Source organism: Myotis myotis, unplaced genomic scaffold (genome assembly GCF_014108235.1).
Source record: "Myotis myotis isolate mMyoMyo1 unplaced genomic scaffold, mMyoMyo1.p scaffold_m19_p_5, whole genome shotgun sequence".
Classification (NCBI taxonomy): domain Eukaryota; kingdom Metazoa; phylum Chordata; class Mammalia; order Chiroptera; family Vespertilionidae; genus Myotis; species Myotis myotis.
In genome coordinates, this window is record NW_023416357.1 from 15,098,749 (window position 1) to 15,121,431 (window position 22,683).

The 22,683-nt window shown below is 38.5% G+C and overlaps 1 protein-coding gene across 1 annotated transcript in view; it reads right to left on the bottom strand.

The window, feature by feature from the left end:
- Positions 1–22,683, bottom strand: part of DNAH5 (dynein axonemal heavy chain 5) — a 192,769-nt gene that overhangs the window by 118,718 nt on the left and 51,368 nt on the right. The window contains exons 20-31 of the mRNA XM_036308556.1: positions 21,880–22,116; positions 20,072–20,262; positions 19,893–19,980; positions 16,096–16,229; positions 11,472–11,673; positions 10,688–10,923; positions 8,510–8,728; positions 6,500–6,562; positions 5,942–6,180; positions 4,984–5,224; positions 2,997–3,196; positions 1,387–1,540 (exon numbers count right to left, since the gene is read on the bottom strand). Coding sequence (XP_036164449.1) covers positions 1,387–1,540; positions 2,997–3,196; positions 4,984–5,224; positions 5,942–6,180; positions 6,500–6,562; positions 8,510–8,728; positions 10,688–10,923; positions 11,472–11,673; positions 16,096–16,229; positions 19,893–19,980; positions 20,072–20,262; positions 21,880–22,116 — 2,204 coding nt within the window. The remainder of the gene's footprint in view (positions 1–1,386; positions 1,541–2,996; positions 3,197–4,983; positions 5,225–5,941; positions 6,181–6,499; positions 6,563–8,509; positions 8,729–10,687; positions 10,924–11,471; positions 11,674–16,095; positions 16,230–19,892; positions 19,981–20,071; positions 20,263–21,879; positions 22,117–22,683) is intronic.

A 22,683-nucleotide genomic window follows, 5' to 3' on the forward strand; every position in this document is an offset into this window, starting at 1 on the left:
TTATCTCTAAATGAAGTGAATTTTAAGCTTTTCAGGTTTTCTGCATTGAATTGCTTGTATAACTAGAAAATATAATCATTTAGAAATAACATACAATATTAATTTTATTATAATGCTAATCTTGTAAAACAATTTTCAGGAAAAAATGCAAAATGGGAAGATTTTTTGAGAGTAGGAATAATTTTTATTTTCATCATTAAGACTTTCTGTATTGCCCTAACCAGTTTGGCTCAGTGGCTAGAGCATCGGCCTGTGGACTGAAGGGTCTCAGGTTCGATCCTGGTCAAGGGCATGTACCTTCGTTATGGGCACATCCCTAGTAGGGAGTGTGCAGGAGGCAGCTGATCAATGTTTCTCTCTCATCGATGTTTCTAACTCTCTATCCTTCTCCCTTCCTCTTGTAAAATATGAATAAAATATATTTTTAAAAAAGACTTTCTGTATTTTTTCAATGAGCATGTTCCATCAAATATGAGAGCAAGAAACCCAACGTAGCTCCTTCAATGTTGTATGTGCAAATTTCCATTATTAAGTCCAATTTGAGATTCGTCTCCACCCATCAAAAAGAAAAGCATGACCAAATATGAAAGCAAAAATAAATAAATACTTAAAATTTTCATGTAGGCTTGCATTCACTGGCGGCCAAAAAAATCAGCTAACAGGTATGTCCTCTATAATTAAACTAAAAATGAACCAAAGAGATAGCTAGAACACCTAAGTAAAGAGAACACTCAACATAATCATGCCTCTAAAATTCAAATATATTGTTAAAATGTTATGATTTTGCAAACTTAAGGTAATTGAATAAGAATCCTTGCAATTTGGTAAAAATGGGTTTTTTTAAGTACCTCAAAATACACTCCATATCTACCTTGTGAGATGATTACAATTTGATGAGCAAAACACTCCACACTTGAGAAGAGGGCCTTTTTGTTTGAGAGCTTTCTTCCTACAGATTTCCACCCCTCAATTTTACAGTTCAGATATAATTGGGTATATTGTATAGTGGGAGTTATTTTAAACTGTCAGTAGTAAAGGAACAAATTATCCAACCATTGTCAAGATAACTACTCCATAATTCTATCCTGTTCCAAATTCTACCTTCAAATTATCGCAAGAAGTATATCAATTAGGTAGGCACTCATTCTTTGTTTGTTTTAACCCTCGATTTCCTATAAAACCTCTCAGCTTTGAAGTGTTCTTACTCTGATTGTCATGCCCCTTCTTTCCCTTAATTTCTCTCTCTCTTTGAAAAACAGATCAGTAGCAACCACACAAAAAAATGGGGAGGGGGCAGGAACATAAATTGAATTACATTTTTTTTTAAAAAAATGATTAGTTCTATAAGTTAAACACCTGATGAAATCATAAAGAAAATTCTAAAACCTTGGGAAGCTGCTTGGCAATATCTCCTCCCACAAAGACGGCCTCTAAGTAAACCCACAGGTTCTGCACCAGCATCCAGTTCTCGATGATGTCTGTCGAGTTGGAAAGTAACTGTACCCATTTCTGAATCTGGGCTTTGAATGGCATATTGTACCTGAAATGGGAAATATATGCAGCATTTAGGGTTCGGTGTTTTATGCTTTAATTTTATTGTTGTTGCTCTCAAAAATTAAAGAGGTTTTTAAAAACCCTAATTGTTACTGATTTCTTTACAACTTTATGTTGCTGGCTTTTAAAATGATGCTAAGTGATTAATTCACCACCATGTATTGGACATTGTTAGATTAACATTTTCCCTTTTGATCCAGAGCATAGAGAGGTGGGAGACACGTCCCCTGAGGAGCAGGGCAGGCATGAGATTGGACTCCACCTGGCTGCCACCGTCTAATTCTGGTCATTGTTGCTACCGCCAAAAGTAATAGTCTCGCTGCTGAGCTTCTGTGCCTTTTCCTTGGTGTCCACGGTGTTCATCACACAAATCCACATTTGCTGCCATTGGTAAGCAAAGTTTCTCCATCCCTAATTTTTCTTAATTGATATGCGTGCCTTTTCTACCGCCCTAGGCTGTGTCATCTTCCATCTATCCCTCATTCTGGTTGGGTATGAGTACTAACCAAATCTGTTAAATCTCACCAAATCCTAAGTAGTTCAGACTCTATGTTACCAAAGGTCTAAATCTCTAAGACCCGATTTTATATCCTATAGCATTCATTTCAAATACTTAGATAGACCCAGTAAGTGGAAAGAATAAGCATTTTAGGTAGTTATTACTCCCTACATTAAAATTATTGATACATATATACACAGAGAAAAGAGTAGCATTTTAAAGATAGAATAACAATAATCATATCTTGTTGGTATCCACATTCTACACAATTACCATATATTTGAGAAAATGCTAGTGGACAAAAGTTATTTCAGAAAGAGTAAAGGGAAGTAGTAACCCAAGGAAATGCCAGTTTAGGAATCTATGGCTTGCGAGACCAAAGTGTGTCGGCCTTGCTGTTACTGCCAGATAAAAGTGTTAGACTGGCATTAGTCTGTACTGTTTTACTTTTCTTTGAGAATTAAATTCACTCAGTATCCTGATCATTAAAGTATGTGCACTTCTAGTCCATAAACATGTGGGCAAAATGGTTTTCTGGGTCGAATGATTAGTTTGAAATTCAGAATAATCCTCCCCCCACCCCGGACTGTAGAGCCTCCTGAGCTGCAGGCTGTGCAGTGAGGCTTGTCAGCAACAAGGCTGAAATGTTCACAGATCCAAGAGGCTGACTGCATGTTGCGGATTGTATCTACTGATATTCTATTCTCCTGGACCATTAGTCCAATGGATGGTCTCAGACACAATCTACAAATAGAGGACAACGAAATAAAAACAGTATCATACATGCTGTGCCAAAAGCTAAAATTAAAGCCAGTATTGTTAATATTGAGTAAATTGTAAAAGAGGGGTATTGTTGCATTTTTATCATAAGCATTCGTTTCCCTTGAAATGCTTGGTCTTATGGTTCTCAAACCTCAGGAAAGAAAGATGGAGGTGTTCCTACCTGTTGCTCAGTAGGGAGCCCAGCAACATCAAGCTGTCCTCCATGCTGGCGATGATTTCCGAGGTGCTGTCTCCTCGCAGGAGGAGTTCTCCACGAGTTTTAAAGCTGCCAAATGTGAAGGCTTTGCTGTCCCACTCATTCACCACTTGCTTCAGCTTTTGCTCAATGTCTCTCTCTTTCACGGCACCGATGCAGATGTCCTAGGAAGTTGCAAGCCCTCCCTTTATCACACGAACATCACACATGCTTCCCAAACAGTCTAGGTCCCACAGAGGGCCTATCTTCACCTTTTGCTTCACATGTATCTATAAATACTCATGTTCCCAAATCTAGTAAACGAATAAGTTCTGCAGAGGTTGTGCACAGCAGTGATTATAGTGAACAATACTGTATTATAAACATTAAACTTGCAAAGAGACTAGATCTAACTACATGATAAAAGAGGTGTTCTAATGCTGCAATATAATTGCAATATACATGTATATCAAATCAATATGTTGTACAACTTAAACTTACACGAAGCTATCTGTCAGTTATATCAAAATTTTTAAATTGGGATCAACAATATGCAATAAACTTTCAAATGTTGAAACTTTCATCAGACTCAAATTTTAATGTTTCTATGATTAAGTCAAATCAGTGCAATACTAGAGGGGGGTATTAGCAGGATTCTGATTTCTTCCCCACTCTGATCACTTTCCCAGTCTCCTCTGCAGCCTTCTCCTCTGCTGGACCAGCAATCCAGCCCTGCCTTTGCTCTATTCTGGTCTCATGTTCCAGGTGAGTGGAGCTCATCTGTGCCCATGCAGTCAGTAAGCTTTTGTATCTCCAAGTGAGACCTACATCCAAGTTTCCTACTGGGTTTCTCTGCTTAACTACATAAGGGAGCCCCAAGCACAATTTGTGAAATACCAAACTCATGTCCAAAATCAAGTGGACAGTCTTTGTACCTGTCACTCAACCTGATTCCCTTCTAAGATTCCCTGTCCCAGTGATAAGACCCATAATCCATCTAGATCTCTCAGGAAATCTAGACCTCATCCTTAGTCCCTCCACCTTGTATCTCCTGCCATGTTCCCTCCATCACCAAATTCTACCCAATTTTACCACGTACAGATCTCTTCATCTTTTCTCCCCTCTCCAACTTAACTATCTGCCCACTCATCCAACACACCACTGAATCTTGCCTCCGATATTCTTATAAGCTCCCAATTGGTTTGCCCATCACCTTCCTTGCTGTCGTCCCATACTTTATCCACACAGCTAGCAGAGTGAACTTCACAAAATGAAAATCTAACCATGGCATCCCCTGCTCAAAGTACATCTTCCAAATGGCTCCTCACTATTCCAAAGCCTAAAATCCATAACATGTTCTAGCCCGCTGCGCCTGCCCTTTCTCAGCTATCTCCTCTCCCCCTACCCCCGTGCCCCAGCCATTCTGGCCTTCTAATGGTCCCCCACACACAGCTCAGATCCTTCACACATGCCTTCCTCTCTGCCTGGCATGGCCTTTTTTGTCTTTTCCAATCCCCTTTGCGCTTTACAAGTCCCTCACCCCCACCACACAAGCACACTCCCTTTATCCAGCCAGTCAGGCTCATCCACCCCACCCTCCTCTACCTTCATCACCCTTCCCTCACCTCCCAGACAGGTCAGCCCCTTCACTGTAGTAAAGTATGTACAGAACATCATACTTTTCCTTCAATGGTATTTACTTTTCCTTCAATGGTATTTACCACAGCTTGTAACTGTATCCTTATTTGTATAAACATTTCATTAAACAAATTAATTAATTACCCCACATCCCTAGCACTAAGCACAGAACTTATCACAGCAACATTTGCTGAAGGAATTATGTGGATGCCAGGAAAACAGTTTCAGTTGTCTTGGCATGGTGTCCGGATGCAACATTCCACAATGCAGGACTACTATCAAATAAATCCCCTGAGAGCTTCCAATCTCCCACCATGCATGCTATCTGCTGTACCTCTATTTCCTCCTTGTATTTCAGAAGAGGTGCCTCCATGATGTTCCTTAACTTAAAAGTTTCATTCCCCACATCCAGACTATGCCCAGTGAGAGCAGTTATCCTTGCCCAGTGCCTGTCCATCATGGCCTTGCTGGCCATGTGTTCCAGCAGGGGGCAGCACTCGCTGAAATCATCGATGGTCTTCTTCAGATCCAAAAAAGCCTGCCAGTCCTTTGCCGCCCGGGGCAGCTTCCGACATCTGCAAAGGGAAGGCAACAGGAAAGTTCATTCGCCTCTAAGCTCAGAAGTCTCCAGTCCAGGACTGTCTGCCAGCATCTCTATCAAAACTAGTCACTTCAAATATCACATTTTTAAATATCAGAAGTCAGAGGATATCGATTAATCACATTTATATGATAAAAATTACTCCTCCCAGTCAGGAAAAAAATTTCAATCCCCCATAACAACTAACTAGATAAAAGGCATTATTTTAAAGGATAGAGGTACCTCCTGATTCAATTCAATTCTACAAACATTTCTTGAAACCCTATCAAGTAAAAAACACAGCAGAGAGTATCAGACTGTCAACCAAAAAATTACAACCAATGACCATCCATTTTCTTTGGGTTCAATACTTAACAGGACATAGAAAAACCATGGGCTCTTGCTGTTATACCAGGAAATCATCTTACTAAACCCTGAATGTTCAATAAGTATAATATAAATAGAGATCAGCTCCAAGCTGCAGGAGAGCCTCTGACAAGATTCATCCAGGTTTAAAGGGTGTGTTTGTCTCCCTGTGTACACACATGGGACAATTAATAAATGTCATTTGACAAGGGTGATGTCTAGCAGACAACTGCAATGCAGCGTGACGTGCTTTCAAAACATCTGGAGGGAGAACTTGACAGCCAATCAAATAAGAACGCATTTGAGGTTCAATAGTTCTGAGCATGTTAAACACTGAACTCCTCACCTGTTCTGGAACTCTAAAAGTTCATTGTTGATTTTTTCAATATTTACTTCTGACCACAGAATATCATGGTAGCTATTTATAGCTTCTATAACGCTGTTGTAGAGAGTGTATATTTTCTGGAGAAGATTTAGTTGCTTCTTTATTTCGAGAAGCTGAGGATACTGGGTAACTGGCAGACCAAAAAGCTCCTCTCCCCCAGTATAGGTGATGTACTTCCGATAGATATTATCAAATTGATTCTAATAAAAACACAAGTGAAAATGTATCAAAATAATTTACACATGAACAAGCATGTAAATTTAAAAAAAAAGACTGGCAAATCTCAGTATATGATCTCTGAGCACATATACAGAGAAATACCAAATGAATGTAATTAATTACATAGAAACCAACTCTACCTGTAACCATACCAAATCATATTTTTTAAATGTAAGTCCATACCATTTTACACAATAAACTTTTCTATGTCAATAGAGAGGGAAAAGGGAGTGTTTAAAACACATTAAGGTTTTGGTTGTTTAGAAACTAAACAGGTTTAGTAGAAACTAAAAAGGTTACCTGAAACATGATAAGCCTATCACTGGCTTCCTGGGGTTTCAAGCCGCTAGCCATTGGGCCATTCTGAAACAAACAGTTAAGATAAATATAAAATAGAATGAAGTGTTTGCATATAAATTTCATGAGCTCAAAGTATTTGAACATCAAAGTTAGTGTTCATGCATGTCATATACATGACTGGAACCAATTTTTATTTTAAAAGGTCTCGGGAAAGTAACTCATTTGGAAATATTTTCAAGTCTAACTCCAAGTTACTGATATAACTTCCATATGTCAAGAAATTATGAAAGTAAAAATCTGTACTATTCATTTCTTCGGTGTCAAGGCACAGACTAATAACTGCTCTATAAAAAGCACATATAATATCTGGGTTTTTCGTTGTTGTTGTTTTAATTTTTTAATATTTTTGTTGATTTCAGAGAGGAAGGGAGAGGGAGAGGGGGATAGAAACATCAACGATGAGAGAGAATCACTGATCAGCTGCCTCCTGCACGCCCCCTATGGGGTTTGAGCTCACAACCCAGGCATGTGTCCTGACCAAGAATTGAACCGTGACCTCCTGGTTCATAGGTCAATGCTCAAACACTGAGCCACACCAGCCAGGCTCATGTCTGGTTTTGAACTAAAGCACTAATGCCAAAAAACTCACAGATTTAACCATTCTAACATCTATGCATAAAGTAACCTATAACCTTAACATTCCAATCAGGTCTTCTCACATTAGAACACCTTAAATATGTGGATTTCTGTGCTTCTTCACCCATGAAGCTAGTGCAGGGGTCCGATTCCCTAACTTTGTTAACTTTGTAGTTTGGTGTGCTAGTAGTTAATAGGAGCAAATGCTACCCTATGCTCTACATATTTCTCTTCCATAGCATATTGTACTGTAGTCGGCTAAAATCGGTCTCATTACACATCATACTCCCAGCAGAAGGTTCTACACTAAAACTCATATATGTATGAGAAAATATGGACTCCATCTGCCTTGCCCATTTTTGTGTCTTCAGCACCAAGGGCAGTGGCTGGCACATTCTGGGTGCTCTACAGCACTTGTGGAACTAATGAATGCTGTGGGGAGGGGAACCATTTTAACTATACATAAATTGTTTTTGTCTATGCAAGTTTAGAAAGCCATCAAACAACTTCAGTCACAGTCCAATGACATAATATAAATAGCACTTTTTATGGTATTTTTTTCTTTCTTTATTGATTAAGGTATTACATATGTGTCCTTATTTCCCCATTGCCGCCCCACCCCACCCCCGCTCATGCCCTCACCCCCCTGGTGCCTGTGTCCAATAAATAGCACTTTTAAATTTCCCATTTCCTATTAAAATAATTCGGGATGAACTATAAGAGAAAAAAATTGTGAATGGGAAATAAAGGGCTGTGCTCTCATGAAAATGAAATTCCCATTCCCAGGGAATTTCATTAAATTTGACACAATCTTTAAACAACTACATTTTACATCCATGCATTCATATTCCCAATTACTAGGCATGCATGCAAAAGTGGGACAGTGAAGATGGCTGATAGGAAAAAAAGGATTCATCTGAAAAGTGGTGTTGAGAGCTCTATGGACGCTCTGGATTGCAAGAAAGATGAACAAGTGGGTCCTAGAGCAAAGTAAGCCTGAAACATCACTCACGGCAAACATGACAAGACAGAAGCTGTCCTACTTTGGGCGCATCGTGAGAAGGCAGGGTTCTTTGGAAAAGACAATCATGCTGGGTAAACTGGGAGGCAGAGGGAAAAGAGCAAGACCAAATAGGAGGTGATTGACAACATGAAAGAAGCCACAGGCGTGCTTCTACAGGAGCTGAGCAGGGCTGTTGAAGACAGAACATTACAGACATCACTCATTCATAGGGTCATCAGGAGTCAGAGCCGACTCAACAGCATGTCACTCACACACACACACACACACACACACACACACACACACACACACACCTGCATGCTCTATTCACTCTTCCCCAAAAATACACAAAGAGAAGGCTAGTGTCATACCAAATCATAGTCCAAATAGAACTGCTGACAGTCTTGGAAGAAGACCTCCACAGTACTAATAAGCTCTTTCCTGAAACCAGGCTGCAGCGAGGCTAGTTCATTCTGAACTTCACTAGCACGTGCCAGAAGCTTCTCCCAGGCATAATGCAGAGTATCAACTTTGTCCATCTCCTCCTTTGCTATCAGAAGCCCATATTTGTTAAGTAGGGCATAGGATTCCTACACAAAAGAAGAAAAATTTAATTCCTATCAATCAGGTGCATAAGTCTACACACAGTCACTCATTAAGCATTTAGAACAAAAAAGATCAGCATGATCGGGACCCGCCCATAGAGTTCTGGTTACTCTACTTGCAAACGGTAAAAGCGTAAGTGAGCAACTGAGCCCCTTAATTTCATTTCCTGATTTGCAAAATGGGAAAATTCCCTGGCTGCTTCACAGGGATTTCTGTGAATATCGAAAAATATATCATTTTAAAGCAATTTGAAAACTAAAATCATTCAGATACCTGTGCTGCATTTCACTTGCTAGTGAGATGCACAGGGTGTTCTTGAATCAGAGCCTGGGCCAGGTCATTGCCCTCAGGATGTAAAATCCTGGATGACTCTCTTTGCCAGAAGATTAAAATGAAGCAAAGGTAGATTTTCATGAGAAAAAAATTCCTTAAATATCCCTGGCCCCTTCCTACCATGACTCCTCCCTATAGAGGTAGGAAGGATATATCACCATTGATTTGCAAAACGACTGTTGCTTTGGGCAAGCATAGCCCCTTGCCTCTCTCCCCTTTCCCTCTTCCTCCTTTTTGGCATACCTCTGATCGGCACCCCAACCAATAAAATGGAGCAGGTTACAGAGGCCTACAGCTGCCCAGCACTGCCTCTGATGGAGGAGTGAGTCCAATTCTGGGACTTAGTATTCATAGCCCTGGTGTGTGTGTAGAGTGGGGGTGGCGGGTGTAATGGGAATATGAGAGTTGTACGCTAGATCGTGTCTTCCAAGTAAGTTCTAGCCATAATAACGATTGTACTTTGATCTTGACTACTTGACTATAGTTTTGTCTTAACTCTCAGGTGGAGAAAACAAGGTTGTCTGTTACCAGGCCTCCTCTTCACACCCCAGGGTCACCCTTGGTCCTACACAAAGCAGGGACTCTTTGCCTTGATGTTCCCATTCCCAAGAAGAGCAGAGCAGATCACGTGATTTCCCAACACAGCAGAAGTGCAAATGTGCTGTCACCTGTATCACATTCATGGTAATTTGACATTTCTAAAAATTCAAAGAGGGGTCCAGATAATGTGAGACTAGATATGATCCTGAGCATCAGAGTGTAAGTCCAGGCATTCAAGTTACTGTGTGAGGAACAGACAATGTTTTTATGTCTGGAATTGTTTTAATGCTACAATTATACTAGTCTCATTTAAAAGAACAAATATAGTGGCAGATTGCTGAGAAAACATTTTCATCAAGAAAAGATAGTATGATAATAAAAGCAAAAGTAATGGGCAACACTAATCAAATTGTGTAATTTTTTGACCCTCAGTTTCCTTGTGGGTAAAGAGGGGGTTGCAGGAAGGATTAAATGAGTTAACACATGAAAGGACACTGTTAGTACCCCATCCAGGTCCTGTTTACCAGCAGGTATTTGCATCCCCAACTGCTGAGAGTGTAGTGTTCACTGTAGGATCATCCTGCCCTCTTTCTAGAAAATTGTCCTCAGCTGAATTGGAGCCTTCTCCTGGGGAGATTATGGTTGATGGTCAACAGATGGGGGGTACAAGGGGCAGTCCCCTTGTCTCAATGTAGAAAAAAACTGTGTGGTACAATCCATGCTCTATGGCTCCCCGTGGGATCAGGCTGAAGTCAGTCTACAGCTAAGACCCTATCTTCACTTAGTTCCCCCAACCTGACCTCATCCTTTCCTGTTTCCCTCGCTCCCCTTCTCCAGTGAATATTCATCAATAAATCACTTGTATAGAAATCCTCATCTCAGGCTCTTCCCCTAAGGGTCTCATACGGATCCACAGAAGGCACCCTATAGGGATTAGACATCATCTTTACTGAAGTTGCTGTTCTTGAGTTTAGCACCCAGTAACTCCAGTCCAGACCTGGTCAGTATTTCAGCTAATCTCACCCAACCTGTGGAGATAATTCTATAATGAACACATGATTATCAATTACCTCGATGGGTCCTATTTGGAAGTCAATGACAATCTGCTGCTCCCTGATTTCCTTCAGTGCCACCATAGCAATCCGAATATCATCTAGGTCTTTAATTGGACGATTCAATTTCTTACTGAACTCTTCAACAAGTGCAAAAACGTTTTCCATCTCACTCCTGTATTTTTTGTTACAGTGACGGCCGATGACAACCATCCAGGCCTTCGTCTCAGCAGTCAAGGTGAACTTCAAGTCAGCTATAAAACCCAAGTGTCCACAGTTCAGTTTGAAAACTTTGAACCGGTATAAGAAGACCCCATGCAACTGCATGTGATAACCCTCTAACATGAAAAAAAATCAAACTGGAAAAGAATTTATTTTTCTTAATCATTATATATTCATTTATTTTATAAAGCTTGTTTTCTAGCAATTGAAAACACATTTCAAAATGCTAAAAAGGAAACACAGTACATATCAAAACCGTTGGAGGTAAGTAAGCCTGACATTTGTTACTGTTGTTTATTAAAGAAAGGATAAACTTTAATTGCAAACATCACAGATCCCCTTTCTCTGAAGTAGCATTTATTTTCAAGGTTTAGTAGCAAAGTATTCAAAATAGTCCAGAATAAATAATTATGCAAAAGGGAATTAAAAACAAGTCTACAAATTGGTCTTAAAGCTTAAGTCCTATAAAAGGAAAGTCAGTCTTTAAGATAAGCTAAAACTCTCTGAAGTACTAATCTCCGTAAAAAGACAGAACGATACTGTTGAATTTTTATGGCTGTCTGAAAGAAAATGAACCAACCTGTGTACAGAGCAATGGTGCCCACACAGATATATTCAGGCTCAGCATTAATCTTCTGCTCTAGGTTTTGGAAATAGAGAATCTGGGATTCAAATTCAGGAAGCAAGGGGTTTTTCATAATAAACGTCATGAGGGTTTCTTCTTTCTCCTTTTGCCAAATGTGATTGTAGCATTTGAAGCAATCCATGGATGCAATAATTTCCTAGGATACAAATAAGATTATGTGTGTTGAGAAAGAAGAGTCAGAAATGGCATCATGAACAGTGAATATCTGCCAACTGTTGATGATTCCCATGGATTCATTAAAATGTTTAATTAGTGAACTGGGTGATTAGTTGTAAAGGCCACAGAACTGGGACTATATACAATAGTGTAAACAGTAACCCAAGACTAGTAACTGTGGAAATGGGACCATCCATAGCCAAAAAGAAGTAGGAGAGTCTTACGGACAAGGCCCTCTTGATGGCAGCTAGACCTCAGATAAAAAAACCACAGCTCAAGATTATGTCATAGAGAGTGAAGGGGAATATAAGTTTTGGGGGGCTAGCAATCCGAATCTATGCCAGTAACCTGTATTCTGACACCTATTCTTGCTATTAGATAATTAGCTCCATTCTTATCTGTAATGCCTGTCATGCCTTGCAGAACCTGTTTCCCAGAATACTCCCATTTTACAGAGGCCATAAGTCATGAACCATATACAACTCCCAGAGGGGGTTGTCAGCACTGGCACCAGCCAGGCCAGGCCTTTGGGTGTAATCTCACTTCCCCCATCCCAACCCATGGGGGCTGCAAAGCCCGGGAAAAGTCCAGAAGCCTGATCCATATTTGGAGGACAAAGAAACTAAAAGGGATAAAAGGAAGGCTTCCTCCATACTCATCACTCAGGCTTTGGAGGCTGATTCCCCTGAGTCACTGCACTAGTGCATCTGCAATTCTGCATTAAAGGCTCCTCTTCTGACTCCTCTGAGTGCCCGACTGATTATTCCTCTGCGCTGCCTGGGAGCTTATCTACAACAATACGATGGGAAAAAAACACTCCAAGATCACTCTTTCTCCCTCACTTCAATGGAAACCTATAGATTTGTTCCTTAAAGTCAGAGAGTGGAGCATAGATCTGGAGAGGCAAATAACATATCCAGCATCAAACCCCACTGCATCAAATCACATAAAATGCATAAATTCATTGGATAAGGACTGACATTTGTATTATATTAAATCTTCCCATCCAGGAACATAGCATGTGTTTCTAAATCTGCCAATTTTTTTAAAATTCCTTAAAGTTTAGAGTAATCTTTTTCCCACCACTTTGTTCTGTACCAGCTAAAGCAGCAAGCCACAGCAGGGTACAATCCTCTGTGCCACATCCCCCTCCCTCTTCTTCCTTTTGGGCCAATTTGATCACCACTTTGTTTTGAGAATGTTCTTTGCACAGTTCGACCGGAACTTTAAATATCTTATCCTTATTTCCATAACTCAGCAGCTTTAATGGTTTCTTATAACACCTTCTAATAAGTATTTTTCACCTTTTGATAGTAAAGTTCCATACTTTTTTAGAGTGTTATTAAATGGGTTAATATTTGACTATGTTTTTTATTGTTGCTATGATTTTTTGTTGTTATTCTGATTATGAAATTTCCTAAGTTTTGTGTGTGTGCCTCAATCCTGCTTTACTCATAATCCCTATTTTATTAAATGTACAAATTTGTAAAATGAAATTTTTAGGAACACGTTTATTGCATTATAGCAGAAATGCCTATAGTTACCTTTCAACTGACTACCAATTTAACTCTTTTAGGCCTTATTTTTTTCAGATTAGCTTCTTGGATTTACTTAGTAGATAATCATGTCATCTACAAAGAATTAAAAATTTGTCTCCTCATTTATGGTGGTTATACATTTGGGAATCAAGTTTTTCTTTTGGTTTACATTATAATTTCAGACTTATATCTGCATAAGAATTTTTTTATAAATTGAGATAAAATTAAAAATGCAATTATTTGAAAAAATAGAATATTATGAACAGCATTCTAAATGGTCCAATTATATTAAGTAAATTGCACCAACCTGTACCAAACCAAGGCGTAGTTTCACTTCAATTCCCAACATGTAGCTAAAATGTCCCTCAGAGATTCAGATATAAGTGTTAAGATTTCTCAGCCATTAAAATCCAGAAAGCTGCCGAAACAGGTTTGGCTCAGTGGATAGAGCGTCGGCCTGCGGACTGAAGGGTCCTGGGTTCGATTCCAGTCAAGGGCATGTACCTGGGTTGCGGGCACATCCCAAGTGGGAGATGTGCAGGAGGCAGCTGATCGATGTTTCTCTCTCATCGATGTTTCTAACTCTCTGTCTCTCTCCCTTCCTCTCTGTAAAAAATCAATAAAATATATATATTAAAATATATATATATATAAAAAAAAAAAATCCAGAAAGCTAAGCCTGTCCCTGCTTGTCCCAACCACAACTGCTCCCCAAGCAAGGGCTGAGGTGTTGACATGAACTGCCCAGAATGCATTGCAACAGCAGGTAAACATTCACAAGTGTGTGATGGTTGGGAGAATGAATTACAGATTACCAAAGATCCCTGGATATAGGTAGACATTCCAGAATCCTGAGCTCTTGAAACTCCAAGAATTTATAATATTAAGATACACTCTAATTAAATGTGTTAGACTTTTATTTATTTTATGTCACTCTTTATTAGATTGGAACTTGTCAGAGCAGAGGTAACCTAGAACTTAAGGGAAAAACTACATGAACAACCTATGTAGAGCTGTTTTCCTTATTTTTTACCAAGGTTATTTTGATTGTTTGGTTTAGCTAGCTCATCTTTTTAAGCCTGCCTGGCAATGTTATAAGTTGATGACCCGCCTATGGAAATGCTGAAGGTAGGTCAGGTTTAGACTCTGATATAACCAGTGATGGCAAGAGAAAAGGAGCTGGATCCTAGGATTTTCTGTGGTTGAGGGAGAACCATTCAGAAGGGTCTATGGCTGTGGCTGGCTAGCCGTGTCTAGCCCTATGAAAAGCACACATATATTCCTCCAGAAACAATTTGGCCATCCTATTAAATTGGAAAAAGTCCTTCAAATTATTCTAAGTGCCAACCCTTTAAGGAAGACTAATATCTGTACATTTCCTTTACATAATAAAAAAGCAAATGTAATAAAAGTGACAAAAAGATAAGTATATTTGTTGCCAGCAGTATGTTAATTTCAATTGCTGTGTCTTACCCTTAGATTTTCATAAAAGAGGCTACTTATGTTCAGAGAAATTAATGGACTTTATTACCGATTTGTCTTATTGTATTTTCCATGATTAGGAGACATTGGGAAGTATATGTGAATGTTCATTATAATCATAGAATACTATATTTAGTTTTACCATTTAGTATAAAGCTTGATAAAATAAGCACTAGATGAATATTTGTTAAACTGAATTATGTGAACACTGTCTCTAGGGCAAAATTAAATACAGGACCTTCAATATATTAAGAAAGGAAAATTGGAAATGCATAAATGCAAAAACTTCTAGTTCCTTCAGGAATACATTAAAATTAAACTTAATATCCCCTCATATTTTTACAGCAATGTTAAATTTTCAAAATGCTTTCAAAACAAATGAAATTCATTCCATAAAAACTAAGTAATAGAGCCCCGGCTGGGTGGTTCAGTTGATGGGAGCATTGTCCCGTACACCAAAAGGTAGCGGGTTCAATTCTCAGTAGGGGCACATATCAAGGTTGCAGGTTCGATCAGTCAGGGTGCATACAGGAGGCAACTAATTGATGTTTCTCTCTCACACTGACACTTCCCTCTCTAAAATCAATGAACATATCCTCAGATGAGGATTCTCTTTTTTTTTTTTTTTTTTTTAAGGAATAAGAAAAACTATTTATTGAGTGGCAACTATTTCCTCAACACAAAAACCATTTTAAAGAATCAACAGATCTTAATGACAATGTAAATATATTTTTAAGTAGAAATTGACTTCAGGACTTTGAATCTTTTTTACTATAAGAACAGATTTGCCCAAACAAAAAATGGAAAGTTAAGAAAAGGTTGGCAATAGTAATTAATTCAAATTTATCCCCATAACTAGTGTAAGTTTGCATTGATAACACTAATATTTTCTTTATTTTTCAGTATTATCTGATTTCCACATGGCAATATACATAAATTTTCATCTGATACTTCTTAAGATTTGCCTCAGTACACAAATATGAAAAATTGACTGTAAATTTTATTCTATTTCAATGTACTGGTATCACCAACTCTATGAAGGTCAATTGTAACACCAGTCTGACTTGTGGTGTGGAACATATCAAAAAAATTTTAAGTTATATTTATTTGAACTAAATAAATAAATAAATAAATAAGTAGGTAAAGGCACTAAAGGGAACACAATATAAAACATAGGAATATTAGTTCTCTTTCACGTTGCAATCTAGAATGAAAAACCTTTAAATAAACATTTGCTGTGTACATACAAAGTACCATAAGCAGCTCACTGAATTCACAGTTGGTGGGACCCTGGCTACACGTCGGACAAGCTTGTGGTGTTCAGCTTCACACAGGCACATGTTATGAAGCAAAGGGCCCTGGCTACAAATCCTGTGACCTACCTTCTTGGTGGAGTTGATGATAGTGCCAAGCACAGAGACTAATTTTACAATATCTTTGTTGTCAGAAACACTCTTATAGTAGTTCCTGGGTTGCACAGGAATGGGTAAGTTCACAGATGCTATCTCAAAGGTATCTAAAAGCAGAAAAAGAGAAAAAAATGTTTATATCAACAGCATAACAAACATATTTTAAAATGAGAAGGTCATTTCTATAATGGTAAAGTAAGGACCTTTGAAAACATTGGGAAAAAACTGTCAACGTTAATTTCCCAGAACTCTGGAAATTATCCAAAGCTTGCAACAATCCAAGAAACATTTGTTTAGTCAAGAAAAATGCTAAATCCTGTAACAACAGTGAGTTTTGTGGTGTTTTCACTTGTTCTATGCCCACTGTCCCTTCACTGGCTGGGCAGGAGCCTCAAACAACAACAGCCGTACGAACACTGTGACTGTGCAAACCACAGCCTAGCAGTCAGCAGAGGAGGCCAGGCTGGGTTTGGAACTCCTCTAGAAGCCCCATAAATTATCACTATTTGACCAGTCTGGACACTACCTTGCTACCTCGAAAAGCCCCATTTAAAGAGTTTATCTTTACTTCATCTGATTCAAAACTCACTGAGTGTGAGGGGGAAAAAAATCCCTATCTCCAAGGCAAAACTAATCAGCAACAATTGTTTAGCTTTATAGCTGCCTGAGGCAATGCTATTAGTTGGGGCAAACAGGAAGTTGGCCAAAAAATTTTTAAAGATCTGGAAATGAGATGTCTATCAGGGGTAGGGTGGGGGGTGGGGGTATTATAATGCCCTGACATATTCCTCAAGGCCACATATATGTACAGAGCTAGGCACATGCCCAGGAGAGACCTAAAGATGCCCCAATATTTTAGCTCTGGCTGAACTTGAGGCTTGCATAATCAGTAAATAAAGACTAAGGCAGTGTAATAACTTATTGAGCTTCCAGGGTGCTCTACACATAGTGCTCACACACACACACACACACACACACACACAGTGTCCCCAGGTAGAGGGTGGAAGCCTTATTGGTTCAAAGCAATAAAGGAAATCTCTGTGCAAGCATTAGTTGAACACTAAGCTAATGAAGCAGAGATTACAACAGTACACACCACAGACAAGACAAATTTTATAGAATTAGTCCAGGAAAGTCAATAAAGAAACAAACAGTAACAACACCAGACCCTGGGGGGAAGATAACCAGATTCTCAGAGTTGCCATTTTATATTCTTTAAAATATCAACTTTTCAACAAAAAATTAAATTGTGAGACGTGCAAAGAAACAGCAGAGTGGTGCTTGCACACAGGAACAAAAGCAGCCAACAGAAATTATACATGAGAAAGCCCAACCAGTGGGCATATAACTCAGCAATTCCACTTAGAGGGATATACCCAAGAGAAATGAAAACAAATGTCCGCACAAAAAATTTGTATGTGAATGTTCATAGCTGGATTATTCATAATAGCTAAAAAATGGAAACAACCCAAATACCCATCAACTCGTGAGTGAATGAATACAATGTGACATACCCATATAAGGGAATCCTTTTTTATCAGTAAAAAGGAATAAAGAACTGATGCATGCTGTAGAATGGCAAATCCACAAAGACAGAAAGTACATGAGTGGTGCCATAGGCTGTGGGGAAGAGGAATGGGGAGTGACTGCTAATGGGTACAGGGTTTCTTTTGAGGGTGATGAATATATTCTAAAATTAGATAGTGGTGATAGTTATAAACACACTAAAAACCACTGAATTGTATGCTTTAAAGGATAAATTTTGTTATGTAAACTATATCTCAAAGCTATTATTTTTAAAAGATGTGACTTATTTCTTTTGTCATGACAAAAATATATATACAATTTTTATTGAACATTTTTTCTTCTGAATTTAAGATATAACTGATAACTGAACATATTTTGAGTTTAGAAAATTCTGAATTTTCAACTATTCTAGGAAGTAAAGCAATGTTTCTGCATAATATAAAAGTGACATTAACACAATAACTGCTGGGGTCCAACCCCAGCAGGTCCAGGGGTCCCCAAAGGTGTGGACAGAGTTGGCGAAGAAGGAATGACACGGAGACAGCGTTCAGTTGATCAGCAGCCTAGCCAGGATCTCTAGCCAGGATCTCCAGCCAAGTTCTGGTCTGGATCTCCAGCGAAGTTCTGCTTAGGATCTCCAGCCAGGTTCTGTGTCCAGGTTCTGTGTCCATGTTCTCTTGCTAGGTTCTCCAGGTTCTCCAGCCAGGTTCTGTAGCCATGTTCCCTCGCTAGGTTCTCCAGCCAGGTTCTGTCCAGGTTCTCCAGCCAGGTTCAGTTACCAGGTTCTAGTCAGGTTCTCTTGCCCATTTCTGTAGTCAGGTTCAGTCCAGGATCTTTTGCCATGTTCTCTCCAGCGAAGTTCTTCTGTCTCTAGTTCTGTGTAGGTTCTGTCTTCTTAGTTCTGTGTTCTAAGTTCTGTCACTTTCCATCTTGTTACATCTGTATTTATACCAGTTGATTCAATCCTATCAATCTCTATTACAAAGGTTAGGGCGTTTCTTATCTCCGTTCCAGGGAGTAAAGATTATGTAGCTTAAGCATGATTGTTCATAGTTAAAGTGATTAATTACCCACCTGGCACTTAGTTAAGAGGTTTTATTCCCTCCCTAACTTCAGGGGAAAATCCCTACCTGGGGAAACAACCTTTGTCAGAGACCTTGGTTAAAACACATAGTGCCAAGAAGGTGAGCAAACATATTAAGAACAGTATGCCATATATGCCAGGTCTCTTGAAACAGCAAGCATGGACCAGCTCCCGGCAAATAACAACATATGTCTTTTAGCTAAAATAAATAATATTGTAAGTTGTGAATAAAGTTGTCTTGAGCTGTCTTTACCCTCCTCAGTAACAGACTGTTCTAAAGAAAAACTTAACTTCAGTTTCTTCCCCATGGTTAGTTGATTTATTGTCTCAGGACATGAGCGCTAATTGAAAATTACATGGGGTCTGTTGTTTGCAGGGCTGCTTTAAAAGGAGTTTGCAGAACTAAAGACAACATTTAATATAATGAGGAACCTGCAGGTCATATGCTCCCTAATTTTACAAAATTCAAATGAAAACCATGGGTTGTACAGCATGTTCACACATTATAGGATGTTGGCAAAACAAGACACATAATGGGTTGAAAATGTCTCTTTAGTATCAGGAAATTTTCATTGTGATGGTGACAAGTATCTCTTTAAACAGAGAAATTAAACCCCAGCCGAGACCGGTTTAGCTCAGTGGATAGAGCGTCGGCCTGCGGATTGAAGGGTCCCGGGTTCGATTTCGGTCGGGGGCATGTACCTGGGTTGCAGGCATATCCCCAGTGGGGGATGTGCAGGAGGCAGCTGGTCGGTGTTTCTCTCTCATCGATGTTTCTAACTCTCTATCTCTCTCTCCCTTCCTCTCTGTAAAAAATCAATAAAATATATTTAAAAAAATAAATAAATAAAAAAAATAAATAAACAGAGAAATTAAACCCCAGTTCTCATCATCACACTGGACCAGAAATCAATGATGCACCCAAAACTGTGCGATACCCATGGGAAGTAAACTATTTGTAATGGTGATATTAAAACACATGGGTCTTTATATTTGATACACTTAAAATGGGATCATAGATTAATATTCCAACCTATTCTGATTTAAGAATCATATTCCAATCTATTCTGATTTAAGAATTGCATGGAGAGAACATGCATTTTAGCTCAATAAATACTGCTTACAATGACTAGTTAAAAAGAACCAAAAGAACATTTACCTTGAGGTTCGTTTTCTCCCATTTCAACATCAGAATCACTGTCTTCCTTATTCTGCAAAGCCACCATTTTTCTTTCATGCATCTTTCTCTAAAACATAAAAGGACATTTGTCAGTTCAGTCTCATCTGTAAAAGATTTTATTTTATTCCATAAGAATAATTTCTTCATCCCACACCCACCTTGGACCACGGCTCACTGCTCCATTGTCTAACCCCCTTGGTGACGTTGACGATACACTCCACAGCTTTGTTCAGCGTTTGCTGTATATCTTCCAGGGCAGGGACCATGGCAATGTTGGGAATGGCCAGAGTGATGCCTGCTCGAAAAATGGGCCGACTGTTCGGCTTCATCTGAGATGCACTGTTACTATCTGAGTAAATGGAAAACAGGGCAAATTTAATCTTTTTAACTAAAAATGGGATTTTTTTCATTATTAACCAGAAAAATTAAAACACCTAGAACAATATACGTGTAACAAGTATATACTCAGATAAATATTTGTTGAATGAATGAATGAATGAATGAATGAAAACTACTGGAGGATCTAGTTTTGTTCCATAGATAGAACAGAGCAGCTCAATAGTACCCAAGCCATTTTCTGTTGATTACAATTTGTTGGTACACTTTCCATAGATACCCACTGTGTGGAATCAGGCTTAATTACCCAAACTCTTATCTAAAATACTGAAAAGGATTCTGCCCAAGTAATAGGATGCCAACAAATCAGTTATATGTAGAAAAAATAAGCAGGGGATTAAGAACAAGAATAATTATCAAATTAAGCCAAAGTCAGAACAAATGACCAGTTTGGATTTTCAAATAAAACATATGCCTTTCCTACCACAATTTATATAATTTAAACTCAGAGCAATTAAAAAGTGGAGAAAGAATAAAGTACAACTCACAATTTATATCCAAGAGGCTTTTAAAGTTAGATAAAGGTATAAGTATATAAATACGGGCGACTGTGTGTATGTGTATGTTTGTGTGTGTGTGTAACTTTATATACTTATATAGTTGGAAATGCCCAAAATATATAAAGTTGGGAAATAAATGTGATTTAATTTTCAGCATATCAACCAACATTTGATATGTTCTAATTCTACGCCTGTATCAAAAAAAGACTATCCTCCATTGCAAGTGAAATAAAACATAATGAACCAGGCCACCAATCAAACAATTATTTCAGTGTTTCCATTTTTAAGTTATTCACTTTTAATTAAAGATGCTTTCTCTTAAATGCCAATATTCAAAAATAAATAAAAAGGTTGTATGATCCTATTATTTTCCCATTTGAACTAATTACTTTTTCTCTTTTTTTACTATTTTAAATTTAAAATTTAATTTAAGAATGTCTGTAGATTTGATGGATTTTTGTAACCCATCTGGGAAACACAACACCTGTTTCTGAATTGTGCTGAGGAAGAGCTGATTGTATTGATAATGAGGAAACCAGCTGGAAAGTAGTAAATTGACACAAAATTAGTAAAAATAATAACAATAGTAATTTCTGCTTTGAAGAGCATGGCATTAATAAGATCTCTCTCACTTTATAAGACTGGCTAATCACCTAATAATTTAACAATGAAATTATCTTTCCATATATCTCCTTTTTAAAGTACGCGAGGTATTTTTCTTTCACTAATTCATTTTACATTTTCACCTTATTACAAAAAGATTAAAAGTAATGCCAACTATTATGCTATTATCAAAAGCTAAATGACCTTAAGCAAATTACTTAACCTCCCTGTGCTCTGGTTTTCTGTTTTAAATTGAGGATAATGATAGTATCTACTTCAGAGAATTGTTGGGGAAATCAATGTTCATGATGTATAAACTTACAAGGAGACACTCAATAAATGCGGGCTTTTTAATTATTTAGATTTCACACACACACACACACACACACACACACACACACACACACACACACTCGACCAGCCACTATGCCTGGCCAGCCAGTAGGAAAATTCTGTGAGATTATTACCCCGGAAGCTAATCGTGTTGGATGAATGAATTCGCTTGCGAATGGCCTCTAGTGTATTCCTTGTAACCTTCAGAAGAGCATCCATGTTTTGGTGATTGAAATGAGAGAGCAACTCGCAGGCTTCTTCCTCTAAGATCTCAGTCTCTTTCTTCTTTCTCGTGATTGTCGTCAAAGGCAGGAAGCCTGATTCAGCATTAAGGGAAGATGTCGAGGTGTCGGAATGTCCTTCTCTTTTTGCTGTTACTAGATGATAAAGACAGAGGGGAGAAAGCATTTGTTGCAAGAAATAACAATAAATTACATGCAAATTTGATAACACTTAAATGTCACACTTCTTAGAAAGTGAGGCCATCAAAGGATAGAAAAGGGAAAATGTGTCACCAGGTGGACTGATGGAGGCATCTCCTCCTCGGTGTGCGGAAACAGGAGAAGAGGCAAGAGCAATGACTGAAAAGCAAGATTGGGCCCCAGGGGCCTGGGTTCTGGTGCTCTCTCTTCCACCAAGATCCAGAAAACCTTAGAGCTTCCCATCTCTGCCTTTCAGTGTTCTCATCTCTCCCACAAAAGGTTTGCTCTAGTGCAGATGTACTCCAATGGAAACTCCCAAACCGTAATCCCTACTACTCTACTGATACGGAGAAAAAAGCCCACACTCATAGCTAAATGCAAAGAGAGCTAACAAGAACCAATGCAAATTACATGTTTATAGAATTTAACAAAAAGTAATGTAATTAATGACACAGGGTCATTGCATAATTTCAGATTTATAAACATCCTTCTAAACTTGGGAGGGTGTTGATAGAA